General features: G+C 35.4%; 1 protein-coding gene across 6 annotated transcripts in view; it reads left to right on the forward strand.

Annotated features, from left to right (window-relative positions):
* The window catches only part of LOC120308106 (E3 ubiquitin-protein ligase RNF220), a 71,309-nt gene extending 47,349 nt beyond the window's left edge, over positions 1–23,960 (forward strand). For all 6 annotated transcript variants that reach the window (XM_039343646.1, XM_039343644.1, XM_039343641.1 and 3 more), the window contains exons 9-11: positions 8,817–8,925; positions 10,080–10,154; positions 20,847–23,960. In XM_039343646.1, the coding sequence (XP_039199580.1) occupies positions 8,817–8,925; positions 10,080–10,154; positions 20,847–20,918 (256 nt within the window). In that variant the 3' untranslated portion in view covers positions 20,919–23,960. The remainder of the gene's footprint in view (positions 1–8,816; positions 8,926–10,079; positions 10,155–20,846) is intronic.
* The last annotated feature ends 2,040 nt before the right edge of the window (positions 23,961–26,000 follow it).

Consider the following 26,000-nt stretch of genomic DNA (forward strand, 5'->3'; position numbering starts at 1 on the left):
AATAGAATTAGCCTCTATTCAAGAAAGTCTATTCTATTGGCTTTCAAAAGCCAATAGAATAAAAGGGAGTAGCACAGCTAAGGAAAAGGGGGAAAAAATGGCGGACTGCGTTGTTTGGCGACCCCCGTGAAATGGTCGTTCGACCCCAAATGGGCTCCCGACCCACAGGTTGAGAACCACTGCTCTACTGGTATACGCACAATAAGGTTAAGAGGCAGAGAAATTTTATTAAAATGAAAAATTATTTTGGAAGTGGGTGAAGAGGGATAAACGAGGATCTAGCAGAGTAAATAGAATTAAAAGTAAAAGTGGTGAGCTAATATAGAAGGAAATTGAAGTGATGGAAGCTGGATTTTATGTGAATTATAGCGATCAAGTGGAAGAGTAGAATTCAAAGGAATGCCATAAATGTTAGTATGCAAGAAAAGATACAAATTTTGTGAGCTTGTTGAAAAATGGAAAGGCTGCAGACATAGATTGTAATTGGAGAAAAATCAAACTATGGCCTGACTGTATATGTTAAGACTGCATCTGTGTCTGATCATTGGAAGAATGCACCTGCTGCCCTGTGCAAAAAAAAAAAAAAGTAACAAGAATGAATACAAAAATTAAAGGGAGATTAGTTTTTAAGTGTACTTTAAATTCAGGTTGAAAAGGTTAAAAAATGATGAGAGCAACATTTGGGGAGTACAATGTGGTAGGCATTATGACAAGCAGGAGGTTTACAGAACAGATTTTTGCTCATCAGCAATTAACTAAGAAATATATGAATGTGAAAAAGATCTATTGTACTTTTTACCATACATATGTATATATTAACACCAAATCTTTCAGCTGACCAACCAAAAAATAGCAATTTTAAGCATTTTTTAAAAAAAATTCAGATTAAGAACATGCAAACAGTGTAATATTAATAATATAAATAAACCAAGTTTAGCAGCTAACCAAGGTGAACTGTGAATGCAAATTTTAATGCCTAACTATAAATTGAAATCAAAAGCAGGCAGATTACAGTAATAATAATTACCAACACGCCAAAGTAAACATTGGAACAGTGGGTAGAAAGGCAGGCCACAAATTTTTTGAAGATGTTAATTAGCCCTCCTATTCTCTCTGAGCTGTCTGGTATTTTAGCTAGTTGCATGTGGTGTGGTTTCTGAGTCAGCACATCCTGTTAAACTAACCAGGTCAATGGTTAGAATCTAGAAAAATTATTATTGGCTTCATGCAGATGATACCAATGAGAGTGAGATTGTAATTGATCACTTAAAAAACTGTTGTGTTTCATTACCTAATTATCTTCACAATATTCAGTTTTCTCGCAATCATTTTCCTTTTGCATATACATTTTTAAGAGAATTGTTTTACAAAGTTAAAAGTTACACACAAAGAAATAGAAAATAGAGTAAGTTGTAGAAGTAAAATAGGAAAGATAGAAAATCGGTCTTCTTTAGAGGTTTTCCAAATATTCCTTAACACTTGGATTCAGTCTCTAACATAGTTAGAAAGAATGCTGATCTGACATTCTGAATGTCAGGGTTCAGGAATTTTACTATTTCATTCTTCATATTCAGTAACTTTCCCACATGGGATCATATTTTATAACATTGGTAACTGAGAAATTTTCCACCTGAGCACATGGCATACTCCCTGTAACATCTTAAGGACAGATTACAGATGGCTAATGTCAATGTGACAAAACTAATTGGATCCAGCATATGTCTCCAAAAGCTTTTCCCTCTTTGGACAGCCCCCTTCTAGGTTCTGTATCAATGCTACTGTTCAGGAATTGGCAATACTGGCAGTATTTTGTTATAATCAACATTGTGGTCCCAAAAGCAGTCATAAATCAAGGACTACTTGTATGCTTATTGATTAGCAAAATTGGAAGGGAATTGTGAAATTCCTCAGGACTCTGTCCATCAGTCTGATAAATCTCTGAAAATGGAACAGAATAAGACCAAATGTTGTATATGGGTAAAGCCAACGGAAGGAAGATTGAGTTTGAAAATGGGCTGGATCTGGCTGGGAGCTACATAGGGGAAAAAATCTTCTAATCTAGTGCATGTACACATGCAAAGATATACTAATACCACATAAGAAGAAGATGTGTCCAGTGATGACTGCTGGTAAAAAAGATAGAAAGATTTAGAGAGGCAGTGCTCTGTGAGCTTCCTCTGATTTTTAATTACCTACTGTTGTATTGTCCAAAATCAAATTAATGTATGTAACAAGCCAACTTGAAAGCCACAATAGTGATTCAAATACCAGTGTCTTTAGTACCAGTGATGATAAAGAGCATGTTCTTATGTCCTCACCATTCCTATTTATTTTTTCCTCTTCTTTCTTCATTGTGATCTCTCTGAATCACAAATATAGCTATCTGCACAACTTTTAATTGGGACATTCCAGAATTTAAAAACATTTATGAGAACCTGATCCAGATGTTTTATGTTGCCAGGCAAGACTCATATTATCATCCAGCAGTTCTTTTATGATCATTTAGTATTCATTTGAATATTTAGGATTTCATGTAGCTTTGTTAACATGATAAGACTTCCTCTTTCTGCCATTTTGTGAACAGTTTGCCTACATTTCTTTGATTGATTCTATGAAATGCATGTTTTCCTTTTTTTAAAAAAAAAAAGAGTGAAGTACATTAGTGGGTATGTGAGGGAAACTAGCCACCATTACTTCAATATAAGAGTAGAATTTTTCTACTTCTCAGTTTACAATTTGTTTTCTTGCCATTAAGTGGTGCATATTGCTTAAATTATACATTTAGAATTTAGATGAAAGTTTATCCTTTCCCTTCTAAAATAAAATTTAAAACATTGATCTCAGCTACTAAACTTGCCAACCTCACATATTCCTCTAATCATGCTGACTCAAAATCTTGTTACTCTTTGCATTGATTGCTGGTGCTATCTCTCTGCAGTTTGATTCAGGCCTGGTATGTAAGTTTGGAAGCAGAGAAGGCTGAGTGCCAATTCCTAAACTCATTCTCTGTTCCTGCAGAGACATTCTGAAACCCATGTTAGTGAAAGGATAGGGGTGTGAAAGCAGCATAATTAATCCTTCTGTAGAGCAATTCCTTAGGGAATCTTTACCAGGGCCTGGCTAAATGCAGCTTAGAATGCTTTCTTGTGACAGTAAGCTTTCCTGCCATGCCACTGTGATAGAGCATGCAAGTGGAAGAAGAATAATTCCTCTGTGGGTTGAGCAACTCAACACTCTTGCTTTGCATGAAGATTAAATTAGTCAACAGATAACTCCAAACTTGGCAAGCAGCTGGTAGCATTAACAAGTTGTGCAAGCAAGTATAAAAATAGAGGCTCTTGCGGCACAGAGGGCCTCTGCTTTGCAGATACTCACCCTTGCATGCAGCATTTTCCAAATTTTCAGCTGAGAACATGGAAATTAGGCTGTGGGACACTGCATTATTCATAACTTGGCAACTAGCAGCTAGGGCACGTCGCCAAAATAAGCCACTACTATAATTATAGGTGAATAAAATTCTGAATACATGTTCCTAGAAAGAGTACATTAATCAAGATGGAAGGATACCCATCTTCAACATTAGAAATCTTGTCAGTTCCTCAGTGGAGGCAGCATTCCTTCACAAGATTCCAAATCAGCCTTTTTTCAGGGTTAGCTTATATAGATACCAAGCAGTAAACGTTCTTGTATCAAGTGGGAAAGCTAACTGCTATATTATGTGATAAAAATGTATTCTCTCATTCTGTTTCAATTCCAGATGAATAGGGCAGTCTGTGTATTGGGCCTGTGAACATAACTTTATTCTGTCTCGGTTGTTCACTGAATATTCCATGTAATTTGTGATTGGACTACTAAATCAACTAGGGCCAGTCTCCCATCTGCCGTAATCATTCTGTAACTCCTATGTGATATCCGAGTAAAGTTGCAATTCCAAACTAACAGAAATACTATATATTTTATACTGTATAAGTCCCTAAAACTGGGCAGAATGTGCATGCCCCAAAGGTGAAATGTTCCACATTTTATTTCAACTTTGTCTTGAATATGATTTTTTATACATTTTCTGCACGTTTTTTCATTATGTAACCACAAGACCTACTTTTTTATATTTTTCCTTAATAAATACCAAAACATATAATTGTAGTCTCGCAATTATATACTTTACATGATATCTAGTAAGTGGAACCATTGGGATAGATGCAGTATAAAGTGGTTTATTACTGGGCTACTAAAACCATCAAGAAGATTTTTTGTGGGTTATGAGAAAACTATAATCGAAAATTTATTTTGCACATCAGCAGATTTTAGGGATAAAAAGCACTGATTGTATAGGTGGAGAAATAGTCAGACTTACTAGTATCAATAGTATATATGATCTTTGCAGTAGAAGTTTTTAAAAGAACATAACTGCATTTCATGCAACAATGTGTAGTCGGGGAACAAGAACTGATGTTTCAGAAATATAATTAGACACTAAGTGTATAGGGAGTAAATGTTAGATTTGGGAGAAAGAACATTTGAAATTATTTAAAGATGCTTATAGTTTTAAATCCTTTGTCAGTTGCTGCCTTTTAATATGCTGATTGAAAGAAAATGGTTTTTTTTTTTAAAAAAAATAATCAGTTTAAATGTGATGATATTTTAGAAAACTACTCGGTATACAGAAGAAAAGTGAAACACGTAGAAAAAAATGAGATATACAAAAATTGTCACCATAGAAAAAAATGAGATATACAATAATTATTACCATAGAAAAAATGAGATATACAAAAATGATCACCATGTCAGTTAATACTTAGTTGGGTAACCTTTAGCATGAATTACGGCCTTACAACGTCTTCCCATGGAATGAACCAAGTCCTTTAGTTTTGCAGCTGTTACAATGTGAAACCAAGATTGAATGATTGCTTCTATTAACTGGGTTTTATTGCTGGGTTGCTTCTGACTAACAAGTTTCTTTAGTTGGCTCCATAGATTTTCAGTTGGATTAAGGTCTGAGCTATTCCCAGGCCATTCTAGCAGTGGAATGTGATTATCTTGAAACCACTTTTTGCACACAGCAGCAACATGACATGGAGCTGAATCCTGTTGAAATATAAATGCTTCATCGTCTTGGAAAAGATCATGTGTGGAAGACTTCAGTTTGGGCTCAAGTATTTCATTAATGTATTTTTGGCCATTTATATTCCCATTAATCACATAAATTCTGCCCACACCTTTTGATATCATACAACCCCAGATCATAACAGTGACTGAGTGTTTCACGGTACATGTAATGCAATCAGGATGCAAACCTTCTCTGATTCTTCTCCTTACGTATTTTATGCCATCACTACCAAACAGGGAGATCTTGGTCTCATCACTCCAAATAACACTGTCCCATTGTTTCTCTGTCCAGGTAACATGGGTTTTAGTCCAGTTTAGTCTTTTCAACCTTTGTTTGAGAGATAAAAGTGGCTTTTTTCGTGGAATTCTAGATTTTAGGCCAAATTCCTGCAGTCTGCACCGAACAGTTCTTGCACTCAACTTCACATTGCATTGGGCCATTTCATCTTGTATGCACCCAGATGATTTTCTTCTGTCACGTAGGCACAGTCTCTTAATTCTTCTATCATCACTTGCTGTTGTGCACCTTTTCCTGCCTTTACCAGTGTGGTTTTGTAGTGACTGATTATACCTCATCAAAAACTTAGAAATGCCACCTTTGGTTAAGTTTCCACCAATTTTTCTTCTAATTTCTTTATAACTGTAGCCTTGTTCACTTAATAATACTATTTTACATCGTTTTCTGTGTGTCCAGTCAACTCTTTGCACCATTACTTTAATTTTACTACATTTTACAAGCTCACTAAATGAAAGAACACAAAAAACCCAACCAACTTGATAGCGATCACATAACACACTGACAAATGTCCTCTCAGCTTCAATACGTGACGTCAGTAACTGAATCCTACTGTGATCTGATTGGCTCATTGCCAAATCAAGATGACACTCATGCTCACTGGCTACAATCAGATAAAGGAAAGCTACCTGATATCAACCTAAGCTAGTTGTGCTTCCTTTTTCTGGTTATCTGGCTATAATTTTTCATAGAATACAGATAATGGAACAAACTTGGTTGCATTACATTTTTGATTAAATTATCTTTCCGTTGATATATAATTTTATGGTACTACTCCAAAAAAAGTGGTGTTATTAGCCATCAAACCTCAAATGTACACTTTCCCCAAAAGTTTTCCACAATTTTGGCCACTACTGTAGACTATCTTGGGTGTAATGAATAAAATGCATAGCTGATTTTTTTTAACTGCACAAAATCTATCTAGTGTGAAAAATTCATGCCAGTTCTGGATACAATTTAAGAATTGCACTTTTCATAGGTATATTTTCCTGTGCACTCAGATTCATTCGGATCATTTTGCTATTATTGAATTATAATCATTAATTAATAGGTTGCTATATAATTTCATATGCCATTTTTCTCTATAGATTTGTTGTTTGTTTGTATTTGTACATGTTGACTAGATGTGCTCTTAGAAAAAGCAATCTAACAAAGATTGTATTTATTTCTGTATTTATAGAAAACAAAATTTATTTAGGGAATCTCATTTTGATGTACATGTTCATCGGCAGATAATTCCATGATAAAGAAGTTAGCAGGGAGGTAATTCATGTTCTTATGAAAAAAATTATAAGAAGCCCTGAATTTCTTTGAAGCCTTAGAACTGCAAAAACAAAGCAAAACAAAAGGATTATGTTTAAAGATGGAAAGAATAAAGAGATCAGGTGTTGAATATAGTCCATGAAATTTTATTTGTCTTGCATATAATCAATTCTAAATATATTTTACAAGGCACATATAAACAGCAGGACTATAAAATTTATGAAATGTTGTGTATGGTGTCACTGTTTATGAGGAGGAAGGGAATTTGTATTCTGTTGAAATAAACTTGAGGGGAAATTTATTTTGAAAGCATTCTGAATTCTAAGCAAAATTGAGATGAAGGGGAATATCCAGCCACTTCTCTCTTATATATGGTCTGTTTTCATCTGGCCACTGCGGGAGCAGCAATTATACAGGAGTGGCAAAATTTTAATACTTTTCTACGAGTGATTGGAATTGGACATATTTTATTATTAGGTTGTATTCTGGCTCAATTGGAAAAGAAGGTTATATTGTTCAGTCTTGCTATATCCCTCCCTTAATAAATGTATATTTAACAATGTCTGAAGCATATGAAGTGATAATAACTAAATCAATACCTCCTTCATTGATTGTCCAGGATCTCTTCAGCGTGACGCACACAGCGCTGGAGTAATTTTCCAGCTAACTAGCACCCTGATCTACAGTCCTGCTATTGATTGACCATTGTATCAGACAGGCAGTGAATGGTGTTGCATATGCTTCTATTTAGCCTTCTGATTCATTCGTTTATTACTGGACAAGAGTGATCATTTGAGAGACTTTCTGAAATTGTCCAGTGAGAGTTGGACTGCTAGGATTCCTATCAACAAGCTTTTTCGATTACTGCGTACTGCTTTCTTTCCAAGCTTCAGTTGCCTTTGGCAGGACTTTCTATCATAGATGCTATCCAACTTAACTTTCTATCAGTTTTCATTTATTTATTTGTTAATCTTCTATATTGTTTATTATTAAAATAACCCAGACATGTTGTATGCAATAAATCAATGAAAATACAATAAAACAAACTTCCTTAAAATAAACACTGTACTGTCTGTAAACTTTTAAAAGTTACTCATTGAAGGAAAAGTAATATACAATTTATTCCAGCAGAGCTGAGCTCTCTTTGTAGTTTTACCTGCTGAGATATTTTGTTCCTAGGATAATCTCAGTTTAGCACATCTGTTCCTTCAATGTCCCATTTGACTGCAGCAGTTACTATACCAGAGAGGCCAACTATTAGGGGATAAAATAAACTTACCAAGGTAAAATGTATATATGCCAAGTATCTGTTTTACTTAAACTAGTTGGTTAGTGCAAGCTTAAATTTCTGCAGAAAGTTGATGTTTTTTAAACTGTATAGGCACAGTAAGGATGAGCCTAAAGAATGGCATCCCCATTCCTTATGTGGACTTATAAGAAACCCTTGTTTTGGATTACTTGCTCACTTGAACCATGACAGAGTTGCAGTTATTAATATATTAGACAATGGCTGTTCTTTTTATTCCCTCTCTATCTTTTAAACCTAATATATTTGCAGCACATGGATTTACCCTCTGCTAGATAAATTTCCTTCCTTTTTTATGAAGTGGAAGTTCCTAGAGATTTGCTCTTAATAGTTTAGCATCCCATTGGTTAACTATTGCAAGAAAGTGCTTGACACTTATATATCAAACAATCCTTTTTTTAATGCTTGTGAAATCAGAACTTTCAGAAAATTTCTCTTGTGGATGTGATACTGCTTTTTGTGAAGTATTCACGTGCATAAGTGTTCTGCTTTTAATGTCAAATTAGCATCAACTTGGCAAAAAGGAAACATCATACGAAATTTATCAGTATTCTTCTTCCAACTTACCCCATTCCAAAGTACAGTATAGTATTTGCCCACAAGTTCATATATTGTCTATTTTGCTCCTTGACCTTTGCCGTTAAATCTTCTCCAATGTTGGCTGTCTCAGCTGATTCTCAAGCCTACATCCTGTGTAAGCTGATTTGATTCTATCTGTTTAATCACTTCTTAAGAGCCAAGATGTACCCTAACTCTATGTAGTTTGCCTACTGCACTCAGCACATAATGAAATCAACGAAATGTTTCTAAGAACTCAGCCAGCCCTGACTTTGTCATCTATTTTAGGATTACAGAAGACTCGGCAGTGACAACATTTGAGGCGCTAAAGGCTCGCGTTCGTGAATTAGAAAGGCAGCTCTCCCGTGGGGACCGCTATAAATGTCTCATTTGCATGGTGAGTAGTTTGCCAGTTCTGGTCATGAATAAGGAAATGACACTATACCTCTACTTTGGCTGTTGCAAAATGGCCCAGTTGATAGGACAAACTGCAGCATTATCCACTATTGTTTGACTCTGGAGAAAAGCACTTTTTTTCTTTCTCTGAAGTTAGTTTTAGTGTATCTGTTATAGTATGACATTGCCTTTGCCTAATGTATGGGGTTTTTGGGGTTTTTTTGCTTTTATAAACTTTATAGTTGTTGATCTTGTAGAACATATATTTTTGTTTTTCTTCCTGATTTACAAAATGTAATTTAATCATTTCAAAAATTTGATTAATGCTTAAGGCTTCAATGCAGACCATTTACAAAATTATTTAAAATAGTCCTTGATCATGGTGGCTGTGGATTATGGGAGTTGACATCACAATATTTGGAGAGTAGGAGCTGAGAAAGGCTGTAAATAAAGAGCACCTGACTGGTATAGCTTATTATTGAAGTGCTGAAGCTCCCTCTAGTGGAACAGAGTCTGCAGATCTCTGGATGTCACTTTGTACATGTACAGTTTTACAACACAATTTTGTTTTTTTTTAAATGGTATTTGTGTCTTTCATTCTAAGCTATAGCTTTAGTTTAGGAAATACCTTTTCCTGGGACACAGAGTACAATTAAGTCTGTATGGAAACTATTATCTCCTCACATATCCCCAATGAAATGAATGTCAGGTGCCTTTTAACATTTACCTTTATCTCTCTAGACAGCAAGCATATATTATATTTGGCAGATGTGTGTGTTGGAATGTTTGTTACAAATTTACTACAAGTATTTGTTATAGTATCTTAATGTGAAATTAATTTGTTCAATGATTAATCAATAAAGTCAGTTGATTTTTGTCCATTTTTCACAACTGAAGTTTAAAAGTCACCTTTAATTTGTTCCTAACCTACATTTAAGCATGCAGCACTATATTGTGTCTGTTCTCTTTAAGGCATAATCAAAGATATATATTTTGCCTTTTATATGTACAAATGTGCATCAATTCACAGATGCATGTAAAATCAAGCAATGGGAGGTCAAATGAGAAAAAAAATAGAGATATATTGCCCTCACTGCATAATTCCAGATTCAGTTTTATAGTACGTGATGCAGTAACTTTAATTTCTTTCTATAGGACTCATATACAATGCCCCTGACCTCCATCCAGTGCTGGCATGTGCACTGTGAGGAATGCTGGCTGCGGACTCTGGTAAGTCTCTTAATTTCTTATGTGGTAGCTTATATCAGATTCTTTTTTTCCCTAGTTGAAATTACAGCAACATGAGAATCCTCTTCAAAATACTATGCCTCTGTTTTATTTAATGGCAATCATTCTCAATGCTACCTTCTTTTGCAGTGACAGCTTTCTGTCAAAGAGCTTAGATTCTATCGTAATAGAAACAAATAGTTTACTTTTTTTCAAGAATGCCATTTGCCTGTTTTGAGAGAGGGGGGGGGGGTTCAACAATAAGTTTTAAAAATATGATTAAAGGTTCAATTGTTTATCTTATGTCTCACCTAGACTATTTCTGAGTTCCATCTCTGGTGCATGTACCAAACGTTTTAGAGCATACAGATTTTCCATCTAATCAGTAGATTTTTCGACTCTTCCTGTTTGTACCGTTGCACCCTCAGAGGTGGTTGAAGAATTATTCCATATTTCTAACAGTGCAGGCTGGCTGGGATGAGACTTTTATTTTATTTTCTTTTTATTGTATTTTATTGTAAGGATTTATATGGCTATATAGAATAATTGTAGGTGGCTCACAAAAATCCATAAAACATCGTAAAAAATAAAGGTACCCTTCATTTATTCATTCATTCAACCACTCTACTAACTTTCTAAGTCACTCCAGTCTTCACTGACCTAAACCTTGCTGATCTTCATTCTATTTGGTTCGCAAATGAGTTGGACATATGATAGCAGCACAGTGTTATAGGTCTTTCACATTTACATAGAGTGTAGACCTGTATGTTTTTAGCAGCATGGGCTTCACTTTGTATTCCTCTGACTATTCCATTCAGGGTCATGCAGATTGCAACTTTCCACAGGTATATGTTACTACAGGTAGTGTAAGAATTGTGAGAATCATAAGATTACAGTAGACCTCCCAACATGCCAGATCAACCATCCTTACAGCTCAACTCTCATCTTAGCCCAATGCTTGGAAGAAGAGCCAGATCTTCACAGCCCTTTAGAAGGCTAAAAGGGTAGTTATCCCTCTATCTCAAGTGGGAAGCTGTTCCAAAAGACTGGGATGGCCACCAAGAAAGCAAGCCTCCAAGGTCATATCAGGTGGTAACATTTCAAGGAGGAGACTTGGAGCACACCTACCCTGTCTAAACCAATAGGACTAGCAGATACCCTCAGGGAGAGGTAATCCTGCAAGTAACTGGCTCTGAGACTCTTAAGGAACTCTGTTCCCGTAAGACATAGTCGATCCGTTTTAATTGTGCTGTCATGCTTTTATTATCCATCTTTTCATTTCCCCATCCTTTTGTAGAAAGCTTCTTTAAATTGGCTTTGCAGGATAGACTATTCTCCTTGGGTGTTGGGTATACAGTTAATGTATGCAGGGGAGATTTGCAGCTACAGGTAGTAGAATTCATAATTCATATTATACGAGAATGTGAGAAAGTATGAATAAAATGTTTTTATATGAGTGAAAATGTGCAAGTAATTACTTCCTTCCAGATTTTTAGTCCTGCTGTACAGATGTTATTTGTGAAATTGGTACCTTAAGTATTTATTTAAGGCTTAAGGCACTCATCCTGCACTTTACAACCTCTAAATCCCCAAAATCTGGCCAATGGCTCCTCTCTGCCAAAGCAATGCTAGGCCCCACATACTGTGGGAATGAGGTCCTCGAGAATCATGCCACATCTAGTGTGTACCTAAAACACTTGTGCACACCTGCTTTAGACATTAATAAAAACTACCTCCTTGTTTTTTTTATTTGTTTTTGCAAAGTGAGTTTTAAATAAAATAGGAGTAATTGGTCTTATTGCATCCATTTTTCAAGCCTATCTACTATATAGCTTATTAAACTAAAATTCATGCAAATGCAACAATTCTTTTTTTCCTGTTAGGGCCTGAAAATAGTATTTTACTGCCATGCTCTTTCACTATAATAAATTTAGTACTGGCTATCCATAAGGGTTTTACATTTATGGAGCAAATATGCTTTAAAAGAAAGCAGTTCTCAATATAACAGTGACTTGGCTGAGGAATTAATATACTTTCCTTTAAAAAAAACCTTCATGTCATACTTTGGCAGTGATTTGTTGTCTTTGTAGGAACGATCCCAAACACTAACACAGTGAAATGTATATGAGATAGAAACATGGTCTTGTAAGTTCTGCAAATAAATTTCAGCTGAGGTATTGAATGCAAAACTAAAATTGTGAGTCTCAAATGTGTAATATCTCTCTCCTGATTTTTTAAGAACAGTTTCCTTTTGTCACCATGAAGCGAGAAAAAATAAATTCTCTAATCTTGATTTAATATTTGCCAGGATTATTTTATGAGAAAAATGATATGCTCAATTGATTAAATTCAAAATAAAACTGACCAATTAACTCAACTAATGAAATCATATGATAAAACATGCTGTCTCAATTGAGCTGTATTTTTGTAAACTTAGTTCATCAGTATAACATCTAGATGAAGATATAGATGCACACAAAGAAGTTTTGAAAGGCAGATATAGATATATTAAATTGGATCCAAAGGAGATGCTTGGAGAAGGAAAAGGGAGGTTATCTTTTCAGTTCTTCTATATATCCTAACCACTCGAAATATGGGCCCTTCTATGAATCAAAGTGACTCAAAATATGGGCCCTTCTATGAATCAAAGAAGTGCTATCTTTTACATAAAAACCTATTTTGACCCATCTGATAGGACTTTGCTAGAGAAAACAGTATCAGCAATATTCTAAAAAGAGCCACAGTTTCCAAACCCCGTGGTGTAGCCCTATGGGGTACGACTGCAAACTCACACTGGTGCCACAGAATATTTCGCTGCTTAATAAACAGAATTGTTAATGAGTTTGCTGTAGCTTCCTAGAGCACCACCGTGCATGGTTTGGGAACTGCTAGGGGCACCCTGAAAAATTGCTAAGATGCTAAGGGTGGGAACTTCTGAAATAATAGTATAATACCATTTCTACATATACATTTTGCATTTATTAAAGTAAAGCATTGGTATATACACGGCATCTATATCTTTAAGATGACACTATTAAAAGATACCAGTTGGAATACCTATATTTTACTCTGAATTTACTATTCAAGATTGATTCTAGCTAGGCTCTTGCTGGTTAGAAAAAAATTCAGCTCTATTACCTGTAGTTCAAACACTGTTCCTTTTTTGGGAAAAATGAGAGAAGAACAAAGTTTAATGTGATGCTTTATCACATTATTTGTGGCCTAGCATTCAAAATAGGGAATTAAGCTGTGGAATGGAAATGCAGCTATTCACCTGCTCCTCAGCCCTTGCTCTCTCCTCATAGCTCACAACATATTGCAGGAAACATTTTGTAAGGCAAGTGTTGTTTTCTTGTTCACTTTAAAAAAAATCACTCTTTCTGCCTATGTTCACATGTTTCTAATGTAACCATTAAAATGTAGCCTGAAGACAGCAATAAAAAGCCCGGGATGCCTTCGTGTTGCTGTGTCTTGATCAAAGTCAATGTGTGTAATCTTGTTAAAGCTGCCCTTCCCTCCTCCTTTTCTTTATGAATGTGATGGTGTACAGCATATTGCATTCTTGTAATTAAAGTATCTCCTTTTATTTTGGATACAGAAAAGATGCTTGTAGTTTGTTCTTAACACAAATGAGGAATAGTGAGCAGAAGTGGGGTGGGTTGATTTAAAAATGGTCATATGTTTCCTTGCTCTGGAAATTGATTTTCCTCTTGGTTACGAAAATGCACAATCCTGTTTGTACATGTAGAAAAATGTGCCCTAGAAGGGCAGCATATGCAATTGTGCAATAATTTGTTGCACTTGGTAAAAGTTAAAAGGGAAAAAAGAGACTGGAATAGTGGGCTCGGCATCCTTAAACACTTCTGGACATTGCCATTCTTTCACTGTTAGGGAAAATTTAACTTTCATCTTTTAGTTTTATATGACTAGCTAAATGTTTACTTGGACGACATTGTAGCATAGTAAAGAAAGTGGAAAGCAAAGTGGACAAGACATTAACAAAAACTGGATAGGACTCATAAAACTAAGTTATTGGGAAACAAGCACAAGGTATTCACTAATGCATGCTAATTTCAAGTATTTCTTATCCTTTGCTTTTGTCTGACAGGAATTATTATGGTATCCTTGGTTCTGGATGGTGATTTGATTTTCTGGCTTCAGATGTTAAATGCATGAAGTAACTTCTCTTAAGTATTAATTTCACTTCAACAAGTACAATAATATTTAGCTGCTTTACTTTTCCTTATCTACGGAATACAACAGATCTATTATTATTTACATGCTAATGATAATACAGTGAACCCAATTCTATAATTGCTTACTAGTTATCCCCATTCCCCGTATAATTGTAATTAATAAGTTGTATCCTCTATTTCAAAAGCATGATATAGAAGTAATTTGGGACAGAAGTGGCATTGGTATTCCCTGCTTGTAAAAAGTGACATTTGTACAGTAGTTGAAAACCAACCTTCACCAAATTCCAACAGACTTCCTGCTTAGGATTTGCATGAATTTAAAAAAACATTCTATGGTAGCGATACAGTTCTTTCAGCACATGCCCTCAGTTGGCACAGATTCTACATCTTACTGAGCATTACTTCAGTAAGAAACCTACTGAAAACGTAAAATTTGAGCACACAATGAAGTAATAGGATGGTCTTGTCTTCCTTAAATTTTTCATATATTTTGGAGTTTGCATAACATTTTTTGAAAATTGAGAATTGCAGCATTGTAACAGTGGAAACAGCACATGCAGATTAATTTGGATGACAGTATTAATGAAATACCCAGATTCTCCAAGAAAAAGGCTTTGGTCATGGACTAGTGAAATGAAAAGGGTTCACTTGAAGCAGCTACAATGGTATCTACAGCAAACTGCAGTAATATTAACACACAATAGACATGATATTGTCATGGAAATAGTACTATTAAATAATATGATCTCAGTTTTTATTAAATAATGTCATACATTTCACCATTTGCCCTCTTAATGCAAAGCAGATATTAACAACTAATAACCAATTTAATACAAAGCATTTTTACTCCCTAATCTTGCTGTTTGTCTATCAATAAAATTCAGAGCCAGGAAGAATCAGGAAATGAAGGCTATTAGAATTATAAATACCTTGTCAATAAAGGAGAATATTTGTAACTCAGGTTTGAAATGAGAGGTCCTTGGTGCTCTCTGAGCAGGGTTGTTTCCTTGCATACATTTCATTATCCACCTAGTTTGGGTAATGAAACGTTTGCAAGAAAACAAGCTCAGAGCTCACCAAGGAACCCTTATAACGGTAAATATCTTGTTTGATTCTTAAATAGGGTACTGTCTGGAAAGTGACAAGTTTTTTAAACAAAATACAGTCCTTAATTCCAGATACTGTGAACATCATTTTACCTATCTCCTGAAAATACTGATTAAGATAAAATACAAAAAAAATATTCCAGATGCCCACCTACCATACAGATTTTATAAGGATTTCATGCAAAAAAAATTGGCATTTTTATACTCAGTTCTTTTTCTAATAGTTCCTGCCATGGAATTTGGTTATTTACAGCTGCCACTTGACTTCTTCATTGAGGTGTCCACTGTGGTCTTGAAATCTATTTTCAGATTTTTACAGAAAACTCAGACCACATCAATGTATATGTGAAGTTGTGGGTTTGGACCCAGTCTTCAATTTACAGCTGGTCACTTAAACAGCCATTCAAAATTACAACAGACCTTCCTAGAGCTATTTAAATCCCATTTTCAGAATTACAGTGGCCACACACACCCCTACAGTCACATGATTGTATTTTGGGCACTTGGCAGCCAATTCATCTTTATGGCCATTTGTAGCATTCTGTCAGATGATCACTATTTGTGACGGATTTTGCCAGTTTCTGGCATTTAATTTCAATTTCCGGGGAAAAAGGCCCGTTGGTGAAAGTGGATTTGCTTAATGACCTCTGGGTTCGTTTAATGACCATCATAAAAATGGTTGTAAGTTTGAATCCAGTCATGTGATGCCTCAGCGTACCACCACAATGACTTACAACTTTTAATTCCAGGGTCCATTACAGTCATATGTTGAGGACAACCTGGACAAAGTACGCTTATTAAAACTAAATTGCATTTGCAGTTTGGTTGATCATTCATCCAGTTTTAGAGAGATTCTTTTGGAGCTCTTCACTCTCTTCTTTTTAAATACTTTGAATAGTATTATCAACAAATCTGACTACTTCATTGCTTTCTTCTCCAAATGGTTTTTGGGCTAAATGAACTCAAATGTTATTAGAAACTAGAGATGGTGAGCAAATAAAGGCCGGTACTCCAGAGTTATCTCTCCTCTCAGAAGATTGTTATTGACCCATGTGTCACTGCCAAGTAAAAGGAAATACTTGGAACAGAGGCAATGTAACAGGGCAGTAGGAATGAGAATCACACGATGAGGCCAGTGAGGATTAAGTGAAAAGATGAAGTGGAAGACAGACCTAAAATAAAGAAATGAGACAAATCACTAAGGACAGGGAGAGGTTTTGGTCTTGACTATAGGTGACAAAGAGAGTTTCAGAGTGGTAATCCTAAAAGATATTTAGCTTCAAAGTAATGATTCCAATGATAGAACTAAATAACTAAGAGGATTGAAGGTGGGCAGCTAGATTAGTCTGTGGTAGCAAAAAAAATCAGGAGTCTGACAGGAGCTTTTCTAACAAATTGTAATAAAAGTTATACGCTTTTGGGAGCAGCAGCATAGACTAATGTAGGATTTAAATTGGAATAAGGTGGAGGAAGAAAGGTAGGTAAGCTAGATAGATTAGATTATGCAGATACAGCTTACACTTTACATTTAACTTATGAATCAACAACTGTAATGTGTTAAAAACCCATTGTGTTTGTTGAGGCCTTCTGAGATTGTGTGAAACCTTTTGAAATATATGAGTTCAATAGTTTCTCATTTAATGGTGCTGTTAAAAGTCCCACTTTTCTAAAACAGTCACTTTGAAATCTACAATGCAATGTCCTGGGAAATTACAATGCACTAATATTACTTCTTCCTTGCTTTGAATTCTAATGTCAAATTTGTGTCCATTAATTCTTTTATGCAGAGCTTATCCTGTTTGTCCTATGTAGGATCCAGAAGGGTATTGCTTGCAGATGATGGTATACATATCACTTTGGAGGATGAGTATGTGAAGGCAACTCTAATCTTATGTGTATACTTGGGGCATGTGATGTGAAGGGAAAATAGACATCTGGGTTTATTGCAGGCTCTGGTTCTTATGAGGTATCATTGTTTTGTTGTCCCTTATTACTTATGAGTATATTTGAGATGGTTATATGCAAGTATGGGCTTGTCACAGAATGCTTGAAAAAGTGTGGTGTCATTTGTTTAGTATGGGCTGTAGCTTAATAATGTGTTTGAGTGGTTTGGTTGAGAGATGTAGGTAACAACCAATTGTATAGGTTCTCCCTGGGAATTGATCTGCTTGTATTGATTTGTCTCCTGTTTTGGTTGGGTGGATAATTCAGTCTTCTAAATGCCAGGTTTAATTTCATCAGTTGAGCAACTCTGTGAAGTGGTTCAGAATAAATATGGTTGTAACATAGAAACAGACTAAAAATGATTTAGTGATGTGTTCTAGGTGGGAACTAGTGGCATGTAGGTACAGGTATGTATGACTTTCTCTAGGTTCCCTGTGTAAAACATAATGTTTATGGATTCGTTGTGTGGTTTTATAGTGACATCACTGAAGTCGACTTTTCTATAGTTAAGTCTAGGCTGAGGCTGATGGGAATGGAAGTTGTTGAAGTCATGATAAAATTTAATTATTCATTTTCATGGGTCAAGTTGATGAAAATATCATTGAGTCTCTAAGTAAAAAAGCTTAACTTAGGGGAATGGATCTTCTTTGTTGGGAGTATGGGTTTTGCAGCTAAGTGAGTATCGTTTTGAACAAGAGAAATAATTGAAATTTTAAAGATTTATGTTAAAATTCAGATGTTACCTTTATTGCATGTTTACAATGAAACTTGTTTTTTTCTCTCATTGTCTTTCTATGAAAGTAAAAATTACACTTTAAAAGGAATCATTTTATATCTCGTATTTGGGATATGTTATCTTTAATTTCTTCAGTTTGCTGTCCTGTATCTTAAAACTAACAACTCTCATGATTGCTTCCATTTTGTAAATGGGCATTCTTCCATAGTGATCAATTTATAACAGTATTGATAACAGTCTTAAAATGCTGAGATTTGCTGATCAATTCAAAAGGACAGAAAATACCTAGTATTTATCTTCACTTTGATAATTATATTAAATTATGTTGCCAGTTAAATTACTTGAAATCTTTTCTTCTTTCCTTGCTTCTCTCTTCCATGCATCCTTTGCATTTGGAGTGAATAGCATTGCTCATCTATTAGGAACATGAAAATGCTCATTTCAGAATCTTGTAACCATTGTCCTTTTTACAGTTTAATGTGTTTAAAACTGTTTTTACCTAATGCACATTTGCTGACCACACACACTATCTAAATCTATAGTGACAACTTTCTTCTTTTCTAGACCACGTATTACTTGCTGTTCATATGTACACTGTGAGCTTATGCACCAGAGACAAATTCCTTGTGTGTCCACCAATCACACTTGGCCAATAAAGAATTCTATTCTGGCCTGGCCTGGTCTGTCCTATCCTATCCTCTATTCTAAAGTAACTTAGATTCTACTCAGCTTTCACGTTTTAAAATTTAAAGCAAAATTCCCTGCTCTTTTGTCAAGGCACTGTTCTTCTGATATTCTGTGAGAAATAATGACTTTAAAAGTGGGTTGTACTCGTTATTTTTTGAACTCCCCAAAATGATTAATCAACTTTCAGAATCAATATCTGCCAAATTTTAATTAAGAATGTATGAGGTAAAAAAACAACAAACTTCTCATTTCTTTTTGGTGCTGTTTTCCCTGGAGCTACATTTTGCAGCCATGTTTTATAAAACCTGGAAAACTTAAGTTCATAATGGAAAGCCTGAAGTGGCCTTCAGTCAGTATATACTTCTGTTATTCATCAGGATTTTTCCATGGATCATGATGAAAGGAATAGAACATTTCTGATTTTTTTTTGTTACGTTACATTATGTTATGTTATGTTATGTACTGTGTATATATATGTGTGTGTGTGTGTGTGTGTGTGTGTATTCACATATTCATTCATCCACTCATTCAACAGGTGTGGCATATTATTTCAGTGTTTTTATTTCAAAATAAAAGTTTAGTAATCACAGCTGGCAAGTGAGCTACATGGGAATTGGGAAAGAAAGCTTTTTTCATTGGCCCTGTTCCAGTGCATGTGTCTGAGGCTTGTATAGAGGCAGAATTTTTTTCTTAATTCCCCTTCCCCTTTGCACCATCAGGTATTGCCACGTCCTCTTTGTAGGGGATCAACAAAGCTTAGCAGTTGTCCTGTTCTGCCAGTGGAATTCTTCTGTTTGTGGAAAAATGACTGCATTAAGATCATAATCCAGACTTTACCACATATGTTTGTGTGTGTTTATATTACATATTGTGTGTGAGAGAGAGTTACAGAAGATGAGAGTTTGAAGCTCCTAAGACACTGTAAAGGCAAAAATTGTAAAAGGTTCTGAGAGAAATTTCAACTATCAATCAGATTCTTCTTGTTTTCTTAAAATACTGTTCTAATTTCTGATGTTGCCTGATGTGAAAATAATAGTAGAGGATGTGTTTTCTGACAGGAGGAGAAATTTCCCTTGTCGACGGTCCCACTTTATCCAAGCCAGTTTTGACTGTTGGACTCAAAGATGAGACATTTCTACAGTGGGTTTCAGACAAGTCTATTTGAGATCATCATCTATGCCAGCTGGGAACCAGTATAGCTACCATTCCCCCATTCCCCATTTTGCTGGGGAATATTTGAAAATATTGATAAGAGAGAACTAGGATCACAGACAGAAAACCAGCCAAAGTTAGAGGCTAACTTCAAATTCCACTATGCTGCATTTTAGAGTCCTTTCCAAGTTATATTTGTTTCTAAAGGATGGATTGCTATAATTGTTGCCTTGATTTTCTTTCCTATCACGCCTACTGATCAGCTGATAACTCAAATATTTTTATCCTAAATTCTGAGATTTAGAATCCTTCAGATTAATTGACAAGTGATTCACTGTTGTGAGAAAAAGTATGCCTCATTGAAGATTTTTTCTTTAATCTGTGGACATAGTCACAATTTTATTTTCATTCAAACTCATATAAAGCTAAAAGTAATGTTAATTGAACAAAAAAACTTGGAAATTTGACTTTGCAATCATTTATTAAACAATAATTAACAGATATACCATTTTCTTCTGTTGAAAAAGTAAATACACAGTCAGCTCTAATACCTACTATTGCTGTCTTTGGCAGAAACTACCTCAAATAAGCGTTCTTATAACTGGTCTCTGAATTTGGGATATTTTTTTTTCCTTTCCTCTATACATAATTTTTTTCAGCTGTGCAAAGTTTGAGAAATTATTTGCATGATAAGCATCTCAGTGGTATTTAATTTTGAGTTGTATAGTATTCGTGGAGGCTACCATTTACAGCCTGTTTCCTATAATGGTTGGATACAGTTTACCACTTCTACTTCCTTTTAGATCTTGTTATGTTGTGTTGTGACTGAGATACCATCCTTATTTTTCGTAACTCTTCTCTCAATCCTTCACAGGGTGCTAAGAAGTTGTGCCCTCAGTGCAATACCATCACCTCACCAGGGGACCTCAGGCGCATTTACTTATGAAAAAAATATGGCTGCTGAGATCAAGTTGTTTGAACCATGGGGACTAGGGGAAAGGAGTGGCAGCAACACAGAAACCTGAAACTAAAGACTCCAAAAGTGGACTAGAGGCTGAGGGAGCTGCACGATGCCTCTGCTTCCGAACCTGTCACTGGTGCTGCCCGCTCCACAAGAAGGCCAAACCAGAATCCTTATTGTGATTCGTTTTTCCTTTTTTACAAACTGCTGTTCCACGTCTGTCCCATTTCTCCAAGAGTTGGGGTTCCATCGTGGACAACTTGCAAGACCTTTCAGGGAAGCATGAGAAGGTGCTGGATCTTCCATGGCAGGAAATGTCCGAGCCTGTAATCTGCAGTCTCCTTCCCACCCTCTTTTTATTTGTGGTGTTGTAGTGGATTTTTTTAATGAAAGAAAAAACTTATACCTTCACATCCACAAAGGCAGAATGAAGCACATGTAATATAGACTATATGTTTACAATGTTGTGTATAAATGGGATAGACTCCAACGTTACATACTAATGTTTCCCTTTTTATTTTTTCCTGGGGGGGTGACTTTTTTTAAAAAAAGAGAAAAAATAAGCAGAGAACATTAAACCCATATTTTTCTTGGTTCTGCAGAGTTTTTGCATTAAAGTCATTAGTTTAAAAAAGTATATAAATATATATTATACATATATATAATATAAATGGTTTAATGTTCTGTGGTGTATATTTCCTCATTCAGATATGAAATTAACAATTCGTAGTTTCGGCCATAACTTACATGACTTCTGGGGAAAATAGAAAAAAAACAGGTTTTCTTTCATTTGTTAGAGTTAAATGGGCTATTTATATAAAATATTTCAATGAAACCCTTTTCCATTTTTTTCACATGGGAAAACATAAATGTGCAAGCTTACTCCATTGCCTGTGGGAAAAGTCATAGCAGGGGTCAGTAGACTTTTTAGGCACTAAACATTCTTATGGAACTTCTTATGATGGCACAGGCATCAAAATATTTTTTTTAAAAAAAACATGTCTGAAATCTTGTAAAGTTTTGGCAATCATATGATGTTTCAGCCATGTTTTAATTTTTGGGTTCCAGGTGGCACCATCTCGGAATGTTGCAACTGCCTTAGTAACAATGGACATCATTAGTGGTGAACTGTGATAGGCACTTACACAAAGCAGAACAGTGGTCTTTGTCTATTACAGATGGAATTGTTAGCGTAGCTATGTTCAGACCAATTAGTCTTGTGAAAGCTAAAGCTATCTTTTGTCCAAATGTAATTGTATTCATCAACCTGCAAGCTTACAAGAATTAAATTTGAACAGGGCCGCCAAATGAATGCAGAAAAACACCCAATGTTCTATCATACCTCTGGCAGAATCTTTAGCATTCTGCTTTGACATGTTCCCAGGTCCAGCTACTGGCAGTCTTTTCTACTCTGGAATATTTTTCTTAACGGCTGTTTCATCTAATTTTCAGATGTTCATGTTTCATTTTGAAAAGGAAATAGGTATGTGCCAGTTTTGATTCCTCCTTTTGTCATTTCTGCTTGGACTGTGGTAATGTTGGAATGTAATCTGGGTTTGTTCAAAATTAGATCAATTTAGACTCCATTTTCTCAGCATTCCTTACAGAAACATTTCTTAGCCCTTCATTCTGCATTTTGAAAATAACCCCACTACCTGCCTTAATTGAAAAACAAAACAAAAAAAAACCTTGCAGTTTTTACATGTACAGCCAAACATGCCATTTTGTAGTCCATTCAGGGAACATTTTACAAAGTTGTTGTAAATTCTGACAGGAAGTTATCCTGCTTGACGCTGACAGGCAAATAAGCCTATACATCACTATTTAAACTGGGATTACAGTGTGAAAATTAACGGAGTTATGGCCCTGGGTCTACTAAATAACTTTTTTTTCTTTTTTCGTTAATTCCATCTTATACTATATTTGTGGATTTAAGCCTCAGAAGGACATGATTGCACTAAAACATCTGGCTAGATTATCATGCTATTGGGAAAACCTTTGGCATGATACTGATTAGACCACAAGATTTTCTCCCAGCCCAGGATTCTTTATTCCTATTGAGTCAAACTGTATGTATGCACTGAATGCAAGTTGAAGACATCTGTTGTTAATCAGCCTCTTATGACACAATTTCATCCCCATATACATAACAATTGTCTTACAGAGAATTATTTTTTATTCTTAGTTAATTCTGAGCTCCAGAATGCCCAAAACTTCTGAACCAGTGTATCTCAGTCAAAAATGTTGCTGCAGTTAAGCAACATACTGAAAGCTGATTTGCAACTCGTATTAGTTGTTGGAGGTTGGTAGGAAGGGGGGGGGGAACAATTGATTCAAGCAAATATTGATCTGGCATCCTAAAGGTGCAACAGTTTACAAGAGCCATAAAGCATCTAAAATGCTATTTGCTTGGGCCCAAGATTCCACAACTGTATAGCACTTATTCCTTCCTAAATCTGTTGTAATGGGGATGATACCATGTGTCACTCAAAAACCTACTTGCCCAATACAATCAAACAGTCTTTGCTGGGACATTAAGTGCATGATTACTCTTCTCCCTGATCTGTTAGACAATAAACTGAAAAGGTTCATCCTTGATGTCCCAGCAAGTTGCACTGGGAATAAAGAACTTTTTCTGGTCCTGTGGACTAATTCTAAGCCAAATGAATATATATAAAACCACATATAATTATTAGCATTTATTTTTAAACCTAAATCTGACCTACATTTTTATTTCTTGAGGAGTAAGGAGAGCAGAGAAACCTATTAAGACAAATGCAAAAAAACTAACTTGTTAATTTCCTTCTCTGGAGAAGGTGCATTTTGGAATTCCGTAGCTGCTCCCTCCTTTCCCTCAATGAGCTTGAAAATAAATGAACTATCTTTGCCCAAAGATTCCCAACTGCACAAGGTGGTATTAAAGTTGTGTCAATGATTGTGTGTCGATGTATATTCTATTAAAAGGTACTTGTCATTCCCGTTTGTAAACTACATTGACATTAATTAAATGAATATAAAAGCTTCCAAGTTGTGCTTCCAGTCTTCTACTTGCTCGTTAGTTTTATCTCTTAGTTTGCCAGTTTCAGAATCTGGTACTTCTCTTGGAATTTGTTTGTGCATCAATGTTGATTCTTGACAACCACTTGGATAAATCCCTTCAGTTTTCTTGGGAAGGTTTTTCAGAAGTGGTTTGCCGTTGCTTGCTTCCTGAGGCTGAGAGAAAGGGATTGGCGCAAGGACACCCAGCTGGTTTTTGTGCCTAAGGTGAGACTAGAATCAAGTCTCCTGGGTCTTAACGTGCTTTAACCACCACAAACTAGCTCTCCCTCTCTTGCATATAGTTGCTGTTAAATCATAATCAGTAATTGTACATCCTTGTGAGTCCTTTGTAGCACAATGGATATCAAATGACTAAGTTCCCTTTTCTGCTTTCAATTAATTGCATTTTTATATTCTATTTTTAACTATTACAGCTTTTTATACAATTCACAAGAAACTGATAAACTGTTAGAAACTCCACTTCATTTTTTCAAAAATTAATTACAATCCTTCTGGTCATTGTTGTAGGTGGCTGCAAAATTACAAAACATAAGCCTTATTCCTCTGACACATTCCAGAAACAATGTGAAAATTATTCAACTGGCATAGCAGTTGGATAATACTGCTTTTAATAAACAATAGGCAATTATAAAGGAAATATTAAGTCCTGGTCATCTTCATCCCTGCTAGCACAAGTCCTGCAAAACATAAGACTTTGTTCAATACTTTTGCTCCAATACTTTCCCTCCTCCAACACTGAATTGGTCTTTTAAATCATGCTGTATTAACTTTTTTTTGTATAAATTGCTAATTTTACACCAGGATATTGCTAAATGAGCATAATTTGATTGCAACATGGTTCTTCATACTTTTACTGCAAGCTGGTAAAATTGAAGGCTAGATCAGGGGTAGGCAACCTTGGCTCTTTTATCACTCGTGAACTTCAACCCTCAGAATTCCTGAGCCAGCATGGCTGGCTCAGGAATTTTGGGAGTTGAAGTCCACGAGTCATAAAAGAGCCAAGGTTGCCTACCCCTGGGCTAGATCATGCTAGAATGTATTGACAATCTATACCTGCAATCAGATGAGACCCTGAATCACATAGGAGTCTTACCATATTTTAACTAGCAAAAGCCAACCACTGTGATTAGTTACTTAATTCCATGTGTTGTACAATCCAGGAAACTGGATTGGTAAATTATAAGTAAGCATATTATGTAAATAAAGCTTACAATAACACAATTGAATGCCCAGTCCATTTCCCTAGAAGACTAACTCATCCCTCAAATTGCATTGCACAATTGCTGATGACACATGTTACTATGGAACAACCATTTTTTATGATCTTACAGGTACAGTAAAGGAAGCTGAATAATTATAATATTATCCCATTTTTCCTTTTGAAATAAAAAAACACCTGCAGTGATATGAAAAGAGCACCACTGTGAGCTGAAGTGGAGGCTTAGCCATTGCTTTTCAAGGACTGATCCATGTCACAAGATGACAAAAGTGCCTACAGAAACTTTGTTTTTGTTGGAGTGCTCAATGATATCTTCCATTTCTTGAAAGCACTTAAGCACCTGGTAATCTTACATTTATTCAGACAACACCATTGACCATAGGGTTAATTAGTCTGAAATATCCTGAACTTAGTTTGAGTTAAACTAACTCTTTCGATTAGTTGACTGGGTTTTCATTGACAAAACTCCCTGTGAAAATGTTAAGACTCCTTAATAGATCAAATGGTTTGCTGACCAAATTGTTGGTTTGTATTGTATTTTCTGCTTGTGCTAAAAGGATCTACTTGTGCTAAAAGTTGGACTATATTACCTTAAGATCTCCACAAATTCTGTGTTCTAATTTTAATACAAATTAGTAGAGAAAATACTATAAAAGCAATGGCAATATGTGACAAAAAAGATGTAGTATTTGTATTCATATCATTCCCTTTTAGGTTTTCCCTTTTTCTTTTCAAACTTCATTCAGTGTTTTGATTTATTCTTCATTCAGCAGATGGTTTTATTTGCA

The sequence above is a fragment of the Crotalus tigris genome, unplaced genomic scaffold (genome assembly GCF_016545835.1).
Source record: "Crotalus tigris isolate CLP2741 ecotype Arizona unplaced genomic scaffold, ASM1654583v1 scf7180000017866.186403, whole genome shotgun sequence".
NCBI lineage: Eukaryota > Metazoa > Chordata > Lepidosauria > Squamata > Viperidae > Crotalus > Crotalus tigris.